The following is a 9,674-nucleotide window of genomic DNA, read 5'->3' as shown; positions in this document are numbered from 1 at the left end:
ATCAATTTTTGCTACAAAAATTTTAGAATTCAATAATTTCATTAATAAATTTTAAAAATTTTAAATAAATAAATATAAATCCTTTATTTGATAGTGATAAAATTTTTACTTAAAAAGTTATTTATAATATTGTAATATAAATATTAAAAAATAAGTGATTTGATAGTTAGGTGAAGACACAGCATATAACTATAATACAATAACTCCATCTCAATCATTAATTAAAATTAAATTTAAATTTTATCAATAGTTAAATAGTGTATAATTTAAATAATTATGTGGTTAGTTGTCAATTAATAATTACTTAATTAAATTTCAAAAATTAAATATTCACAAATTTACAAAATCGATCTAAAACAACCCGTTGCTAAAAAAATATTTAATAAAATTTCAAATGCAAAATAAAAATAAATAAAATAAAAAATAGTTTATTAGAATATATTTTATGATGTATATTTTGGTTGATTTACATAGAGGTCTCCTCCATTGAAGGACCATTTATATTTAATAAAATTGATTTTGTTCCTTTTAAATAAAAATAAATAACTATTTTATAAAATTTATATAGTATCGATATTTATCTTTTTATTTATTTTAATTATTTATAATCTTTTTTTTTCATAAAAAGTTATTTTTTTTAGGGTCAAACTTGTTATTTTGCTTTTATTTTTCATTTCTAATTAATGAAAATAAAAATTTTATTTATCAAATTTTAGGTGGGGCATTTGTAATTATAACAAAGTGTCAATAATACGAAGGTGGGATCCATCCTGGTTTGGAAACATTGTTACTCACTAAAAGGAGAAATAACAAAATCTTACGTAACTCGTTTGATAAATAGGTAGATTTTTTTTTAGCCTGTATAACATGAATTTGACCCGAAGACATATTTAATAATTCTATTAATTAACTTAATTATAATTTTAAAGTATTTGATCATATATTAACTCATTTAAAATTTTTTATTAAATAAATAGATTAATTAAATCATAAATATATTTAGTTAATTAAGACATTAGTCATAAACTTATATAAGATATAAATAATTATTAAATAAGATGATTTAATTATTACATAAGTTATTTGGCCTATAACCTGTTTAATAATTATGTAATATCGGGGTTTACATTTTTTATATAATTATTATTTGAGTCATTTTTGAATTGGTCTATGTAATAGAATACCTCACATGACATCATCACGATCCACCAACACAAATTGTGATCCAAATCAAAATGGAAGTTTGACCTCACGATGAGAAGACATAATATTGTTTCTCACAATAACACGAAATTACTTCCCTTTGACATTGAGCGATAATTTGAATTAGAGTTTGCGTGCCAAAAAAAAATGTTCACTCATTCCACAATACGCGTCTAAATTCAAAAGTCACGTTTCATAAAGCTAGCCAGAAACGATAGCTGGCATTTGATTCATTGAACAGGAAATTAGTTGACGCCAACGTGGCGCAGATATGATTCGAGAGTTCCCTTGCCTGTTGTACTAACGTGTCACACTAATTCACTCTCTCCTCATACCGCTCTGACGTGGCAGTGATTGTGGATAGAACCGGCCCACTCACTCACCCATTGTGCAACATATTTTTATACAACGTTGAACACGTGTCCAATTACTTTTTAACTGTTCAGATTTGAAACGCATTTTGTTATTTATAGCGCGTGTCGCTATCCGTTCGGCGTGGGCCCGTACTGTGAAAAGTTCTGTCAATCTTGAATCTCCAACATGAAAACCAACACGAAAGTTCAACCTTCGCTTGAGAAATTTGTTACATTTGGTTGTCTTTTGTTCAAGATGTAAATTCTGAATATTTGTGTTTCATAATTAAGTTAGATAAAAGTTTTGAATATCGGAACAATGGGTTAGTGGACCGTCAGTTAAACATCTACTGAAAGTTTGGACCGTTTCTAGCAAAGAACATCATATATTAAAAAATCAATATTATATTTAAGTTATATTATAAATTTATTATTCCGATTCGAGATGATATAATCAAAGTTTGCTAAATGAGCTAAAAATTTCATGTCACAAGAATATCATATTAAGGGATGAATTATTCTTATGAGATGCTAATTTTCAAATGAGATGTTTAAACATATATTTTATATGTTTCATAATTTATTAATATCAAAATACACATCAATGCAAAATTTTTAATCAAGATCAAATACAAATAGCACAAAGTGGATCATCCCTAACAACAATGCCGTCACTAATTTTGTAGAGTTTTGGAGTTGAGTATCAAGTGGCCCCACTGCAACCGCATTCCATAAAAGGAAATCATGGATGCCCTTTTGTGTAACCTTCAATGGCAAATTTCCCCAACATGCACCTCCACGGTAGTACATCTGCACACCCTTCATATCCCATATTGAATCAAAATACCCCCTAACTCAAAAAATCCAAAATTGGACCGTCATAAATGAGAGTTTACAATAGACGCCTCTTCTCTCAATCGCTCCTCCAGTGTTGACCTTTCGTCAATGATTTTGTTTGGTAATAAAGCAAGACAAACCATTGTGAGGGATGAGAGGAGAATTTGTATTCTCGTGCAGCTATGCATGCAACATCTTGAAACCGTTAACCTACAGATGGGTGTCACGTATGAAGTTGGGAAATTTATATACATGATTTTACTGAGCCGAACGAAAATTTTGAAATACAACCTTAAAATAAATAATAATAATAATAATAATTGTTTTAAAGTATGGTTGGTTTGTGATTGGACAGCATTCATATTTTTGTTATGATTTTATACATATATATATATATATATATATATATATATATACTAATAAGTAATAAGTAGAGGAAAGAGTGTCTTTCATTTTCAATATGATATTTTTAGCTTGTAGGATAGTATTAAAAATTATAATCAGTTTGAAATGTTATGAAATATATGCGTCTTAGAAATAAAATCAATTTCATAATAATTTTTACTTTTAAAAAGTTTATGCTACCCAAAATATCAATTGGAAATAATGAAAAATTATTGCCCATTTGAATGCATTACTTAATTTTTGTTTCAAACAATAGAAGATAATAATAAATTTTATATAAAAAAGGAATTTTGTTATAAAAATATGATTTTACCTTTAAAATTATTTTTAAAAATTAAAATTTTTGAGATTGTAAAATTTTGTTATTTGAAAATCATTATTTTTTTTTTAATATAAACCTCTACAAAAATTTTAAAAATTAATCAAATGAACAATTAATTGGTGTTTGTTTTTTTTTCTGAATAAAAAAATTATTTAATTAAAAGTAATTTTGGTTATTGATAATAAATTTATTTTAATTAATATTAATATATGAATTTTAGAAAAAATTAAATATTTTAATTTTTCCTATTCAACTAAAAAATAAGTACCACACTAATCCTTTCATTTTATGCATTGGATTATATAAACAATCAATTTTGATTTGGAAGAAAAATAATGACATTCAAATATTAGATTAAAATAAATAAATAAATTGCCAGCTTCTCAATCGTCGGGAAAAAAATCATCATTTGTCCGGCCGAATTTTTAGAAAAAAAAAATTAATATAATTTTTTTACCAAAAAAGGAGAGTAAGCTTATCTTATGAGGAGCTTCCGACATCAGCCAAGATATGCATAATCTTATCAATAGAAAATTGTTATACCCAAAGCGAATAAATACATGAAATGGGAGAGATTTTTTAATCTAATAGGACACGTGTCAATATGGGTCCAATGAATATATGCGCCTACCATGTGGAGGGCACAGAGTTCCTCCGTACCACCAGCAGGGCTATCGTGTCTTGACACAGTATCTCACCGTCACCCAAGAGCTGTAACTATAGCATCACTTAAGGAGAACGAAGCGCCGAGTTTTTGGCGCTTCCCAAGTTCCCAACCCTGAGTTCCTAACCCCTAACCGAAGCACCGCAATCCGAAACACGGTGGAAGTCGCGGCGACTCAACACACACGTGAATCGCGAGTAGGAGGAGCCAGTACGGCTGCTGCCAGAACCGAGCAACAGCTTCCGCGCTCCTGGCACGCTTCACATTGGATCGTCGCACGTGATACAACCTCGGAACAGCGGAAAAAAATCGTTTAGAGAGTTTTTACCCGTTTCTCCAAAAAGAAATGAAAGCCGGTTTTACTGGAATACCTATCTTCACAACTCTTTTGAGTCATAAACCACTTATCAACAGTCAATACATCTTTTTTTTCTCTCTCTAAAATAATATCGAATTTTCACTTTTTTTTTTTTCTTGTTTTCTCTCTCTCTCTCTCTCCAACTATTGTGACCCATGAGGTCAAAGCACACCCAGAAAATTAAAATTGTCCTTCAATAGTTACAAGGAGGAAAGAGAGGGAGAGAACCAGACTCTCTTTGTTGGAGAGTGGTTTTGTGAAACCGTTTGAGCTATTCTCGTCTCATAGCATCTGGTATTCCATTCAAAGAAAGGGTGGGAGGGAAGGGAAAATCTAAAATCTGTATTCCATTCTCTACCTTTTTTTTTTTTCCTCCAAATAGCCTAGTTTCCTAGGGGCAATTGCAGGGATTTATCTGTGAAAGTTTTGGATTTTGGTAATTAAAATCAGGGTGAATCCGAGTTGTTTCAATCGGTCAGATATTGGTATTGATTTTTCTGATCAGATCGAATCCTAAATCGCCGGTGTTTGTGTGTGGGTGACGTAATCGGTGCGTTCAGGAAAATACCAATTTCTCAAGCAACATTTGCAGGTCAAAACTGAAAGGAACCGAAAAGCTCTGATCCTGGGTTTTGTCTTTCTTCAATCATAATCACAACAAAAAATCGAGTTTTTTTCCTGGGTGCTATCAGAATCAGAAGAAAATCGATTTTTGATTTCTGGGTACTATCAAGATCACATTAAAAATGGTAATTTGATTTCTGGGAATTTCCTAGAATTCATTTTCTCGATCTAATCCGGGAATTCATTTTCTCGATCGGGTTCCGATTATGGCTACGAATTCTGGTACCCTTGATCAGTGGAGAAATTACTTTCGAACTGCGAATTCGGATATTTTTGGCATCATTGAGCATGCAATCCTTGTGGCGGCTTCCGATTGTCCGAAGGAGTTCAGGCTCCGGAGAGATCGAATTGCCGAGAAGCTGTTTTCCTGTAAATTAACGCGGTGTTTCGGTTGCGATCGAGTCGAGTTGGCGGTACCTGAAAATGATGGAGGAGGTTGTAAGAGTGAATTTGATATGGATGCATGTCAATTTGAGGCTGGGGGTAGTGGGAGCAAAGAAAGCAAGGTTAATAGTAGTAGCAAAGAAAGCAAGGCAAATAGTATTAGAGAGGATCATGGAGAAATGAACATGAACCAGGTTAGCAATTATAGCTATGGAGAAGCTGAGGCATTGACTGATGAGATTGAAGAAGAGACTCAAATTGCCGGGGAAGTGTTGAGGATCAGGGAGATTCTCGAAAACAGTAAAGATGAGGTTTATCTCCTTTACTTGTATTGTGTTATTTTGTTCTCTTAGTTTCTAATTAGTACCTTTGCCTTTTCTGCTTCAAATTTAGGGGATTTTATGAAGAATTTGGAAGTTTTAGGACCGTATTTGTTGATCAGATTACTCAATTGTAGTTCTGTAGTTCCTTTTCAGATGGTTTTGAAGATGTTGAAGAATTTTTTCTGTTCTTGGGAGGGGATTGCGTTGCTAGTTTCCTGTTAGCATCTTTTTTAAGTGCTTGAATATTAGTGTTTTTATAGAACAATTTGGAAGTTTACTGACCTTTATGTGCTGATCAGATACATAAATTTTGCAATTCTGAAGATTTTTGTGGATGGTTTTTTTTTTTTTTTTGATATTTTGAAGAATTATGCTGTTCTTAGGAGATTGTTTGATTATATGTTGAGTAGCATGGTTTGATTGGTTTTTATTTTTCCTTGCGGATTTTTGGTTTTTAATTGATGGTGCTTCTTTTACTTTCATTACAGTCTGATTCGGTGTTGTTCGATTCATTGAGGAGACTTCAGTTGATGGTGCTGTCTGTGGATAATCTTAAGGTCTGAATCCAATACTTTGTTTGTTATTGATTTTTTTTTCCATTTCTTTCAGGTCTAAATTCTGTTTGATCCATCCTGTTCAAAGTTCTTTAAGCAAATTTGTAGACTAATATAATGCTTTTTTATCAGGCGACTGAGATAGGAAAGGCAGTTAATGGTCTCCGAAAACACGGATCAAAGCAGATTCGTCAACTCGCTCGTACACTCATAGAGTACGATTTTATTACCTTTAGCTGACTGTAATGTGTTTGTCATATATGGCATATATAGTAACTTAAAATCAACAATGAAAGTGTGCCATTTATCAAGTACCAATTGTATCTTCTTGTCGTGTTTATGGGAGGAAGAAATATAGTATCTTTTTGGTATGAGATTCATGTTTTAGTTCCTTGCGGATCTGGTTTGCATGCACATGTTCTTGTCGCATTTATTCTTGTCGTGTGTATGGAGGCAAATTGAGTACAAATCTGTCTGGTACTTTCCAAATTCTGTTTATGCATTCTTGTCATGTCTGTTGACAGAGGCTTGAATCACCCTCATTTTACTTTCTTCAAGGTTTAGGAACACATGTAATTCATATTGCTTTATCTCCATAATTGTGTGATTTTGCTCTCTTTGATATTGTTGTATATCAATAAACAAGTGCTTCGTTTGAACATGTAGATGTTTCATGATTCTTAGTTTTATTTCAGCTCCATTTAAGGCATATGGATAAAGGATATCATAGCTCCATTTATCATTACTTGTTTTTCCAAGGTTACTAGATTCATTTGAGTTTCCTGTATATTATTGGAGGTTCCTGATAGAATGGCCGAAGATTAATTTTCGCCTTCACAAGTTTCTTGAAACTTTCATTTTTTTTCCTAAACGCATTACTTCAGATTAGCAAACTGTGTCTCTTAGCTATGATTTATTGTCTATTGCAGTGAATGGAAGGATATGGTAGATGAGTGGGTCAATGCAACAGCTGCTATTGCAGGTAAGAGTTTGTCAATATTTTGGAATTAGTAATGGATATGTATTTCTAAGCTCTCTGTTTCTCCAAATGAGAGTGTGCTGCTGAGATGGAAAATCATAGTTTAGTCATTGATAATGTGTGGGTGCAGAAGGTACTCCAGACTCCGTGAACCCATCTGTTGTTGATGATGATGATGATGAAGAAGGGCTTCCTTTTCCTCCAATGGATGAACTATCTTTCCTCACAACTCAGCCTACTTCACTAGAGCTATCTCAGGTACGTTTCATTTTTATTATTTGGTAATTCACTTCTGGATTTTATGGATATAGACTGACAGGTTTGCTTCTTTGTTTGTCCTTCAATTGCACTACGTGAAGTTCTTTGATGGCATGGATGATGATGGAAGTGAGTAGAATTTGCAATTTCATATGCTTCTCATACAGCTTTCCCAGTTCGCTTCTTTATTTGAATTCCCTGTTTCTTGGAAATTCATTATTTTCAAATGGGGAATGTTGTTTCAGATCCAAGAAACAATGGGGAGTTCAACAGGAACCGTGAAAATGGAAGAAAGCCATCATTGGAGAACCAAAATATTTCAAAGCGGAAACAGCAGCTTCCTGATGAAGCAAATGGTGTTACCAAGGACAAGGGTCAACAAATAAAGAAGCAAGAACCTGTTGTAAAATCAAATAAGCCCATAAATACTCCATCTGGGTTTGGGAGACCACAAGAAATTTTAGTGAGGCCAAATAAGCCCTCAAACACCGACTCTGGACCTGGGAGACCTCCAAAACCTGGTGTAGGACAGAAGGTTAATAATGAAACCAAGTTCTTGCAGAAATCAGATAGGCTTGCCATCCAAAGGAAACCAGTGGTTGGTCAACAAGATGTAAGTATCAAAAGCACACTTTTTCTTGTCATTTTTTTTTTCTTTTTTTCTTTTTTTCTTTTTTGGCTTTTTCCAACTTGTAGCCTCTGATTTCTATTCTCCTGTTAAACTAGAAGTCTAAGTCTTCAGAGGAAGACACAATCCAAGTGAAACTTGAGGCTGCCAAGAGGAAACTGCATGAACGTTACCAACAAGCTGAGGATGGTTTGTCTCTTCCCCTTCAAATTTTAGATATCTTCCTTTTTGGCCATAGTTTTAAATATTGGAGTTTTGCTAGAGGCAAATGCTTAGATTGGCCGTGCTCCAAATCGAATTACTGAAATTATGACCTTGAAATTATCTATTTGGGGTGCTGTGAATGTTCAAATTTAATCTGATGGTGCAATGTATTTTTCTCTTGTTAAACAGCCAAGAGGCAGCGGACAATACAGGTTATGGAGTTGCAAGATCTCCCAAAGCAGGGCCTTGGCCATAGAAATCCACATATACGGCATGGAAATAACAACAGGCATTGGGCAAATGGACGGCGCTAGGTTCTCTAGTGATGCAGACTGGGTTCAATGACTTTTCAAGTTGCTTCCATTTTTGAAGCAGTGGAACAACACCAATAACTCTCAGAGTGCCATGGCTTGGCCTGCCTGCCCGTGTTTGAGAAATCTGGACACCAATGTGGCAGAAGTGGGCTGTTCCATAATTGGGGGGCCATGGCTTTAAGACTCTTCACCCTTGTCCTAATTCACACACATTGAGTTACTGTAATTATCAAACAATGGGAGGCAGATAAAATATACGTTGCGGTCTGAAAACTTTTGGTACTGAGATGATATTGATAGAAAACTCTAATTTGCATTCATCCATTTGATGAGAAAGTATCAACATTCTTTTCTCATTTTTCACTATCCCACCTCTACATCATGCTTTGATATGCCTAAATCTGCACATATGATATGTGCATTTTCGTAATAGCATCTTTGTAAAACTTCTCCGTATGAATGCTCCTTATTTTGTAGGAACTGCCTATTCATTTGCACAATGAAGTGCATTTTGACTAAGACCCCACTCAGTTGTAAGCTTGTAACACTAATATATGGATGTAAATCAAAGTTAAATTTTCTTGTTTGCAGGAACTATCTATTGATTTTAGTTGGAATGTTGATGTTTTTTCATTTTGTTTAATGGAGCTTATTGTGGATGTTGAAGTTAAATTGATTATATATTTATTGTTTATTGTTAAGATCAATGAGATATTAGAATATATTGTAGAATATTTCCCAAATCCTTGTTTGGATTGAACCTTATTTTTTCTTAAATGCTTGGTGAGGCCTAGGTTCTTGGGTAGTGTGTGTTCAATGATGCAGGCAGTGAGCTTATAGTGGGCAAATTGTTTGTTAAAATCCGTTTCATAAATTAGTTTTAGAAAGGTCACACGAGATGGAGGGCTCATATTTAAGAGTTTACACCTTCGCATTCTTCATTTGGCATTTTGTGTTAAGATGAGTAAAGCCAGAAAATAATGGAAAAAGCATACATGATTCAATTTTGTAGCCATTCTAGTTAAGAAAAATCAAAGACAAAGTTACTACAGCTTTTGTGGTACTTCTGATATCATTATCAAGGATTGGCCTATAGAAATTGTTAAATTAGTTCTAAATAATTTTTTAAACTGGGAATGTGTAAATTTGATTTGAATAAAATTGAATTTATTAAAATAAACTTAATTAAATTACAAGAGAATTATTGATTTTTAATTCAAATGATATAAGATTGAGGGTTCCACAATCCAAATTCAAGTAAAGG

General features: G+C 33.0%; 1 protein-coding gene across 2 annotated transcripts; it reads left to right on the top strand.

Annotated features, from left to right (window-relative positions):
- Positions 1-4,200: 4,200 nt before the first annotated feature.
- LOC117920884 (probable mediator of RNA polymerase II transcription subunit 26b) lies at positions 4,201-9,053 on the top strand. Of its 2 annotated transcripts, none has more exons than XM_034838558.1 (9): positions 4,201-5,461; positions 5,962-6,030; positions 6,160-6,242; positions 6,957-7,009; positions 7,137-7,264; positions 7,366-7,393; positions 7,510-7,877; positions 7,994-8,081; positions 8,286-9,053. In XM_034838558.1, the coding sequence occupies exons 1-9, from the start codon at positions 4,973-4,975 to the stop codon at positions 8,408-8,410; spliced, it is 1,431 nt and encodes a 476-aa protein (XP_034694449.1). In that variant the 5' UTR covers positions 4,201-4,972; the 3' UTR covers positions 8,411-9,053. The 2 variants fall into 2 exon arrangements, with proteins under 2 accessions (XP_034694449.1, XP_034694448.1); XM_034838557.1 differs by having other exon boundaries at positions 4,206-5,461; positions 7,991-8,081.
- Positions 9,054-9,674: the final 621 nt, after the last annotated feature.

The sequence above is a fragment of the Vitis riparia genome, chromosome 8, assembly GCF_004353265.1.
Source record: "Vitis riparia cultivar Riparia Gloire de Montpellier isolate 1030 chromosome 8, EGFV_Vit.rip_1.0, whole genome shotgun sequence".
In the NCBI taxonomy this organism is placed as follows: domain Eukaryota; kingdom Viridiplantae; phylum Streptophyta; class Magnoliopsida; order Vitales; family Vitaceae; genus Vitis; species Vitis riparia.
This window is presented reverse-complemented; position numbering and strand designations above follow the sequence as displayed.

Coding starts and splice junctions, on each gene's coding strand:
- LOC117920884 (XM_034838557.1), top strand. CDS start 4,973: ATGGCTACGAATTCTGGTACCCTTGATCAGTGGAGAAATTACTTTCGA. Junction 6,243..6,956: donor CTCGCTCGTACACTCATAGA/GTACGATTTTAT, acceptor TGTCTATTGCAG/TGAATGGAAGGATATGGTAG. Junction 8,082..8,285: donor TTACCAACAAGCTGAGGATG/GTTTGTCTCTTC, acceptor CTTGTTAAACAG/CCAAGAGGCAGCGGACAATA.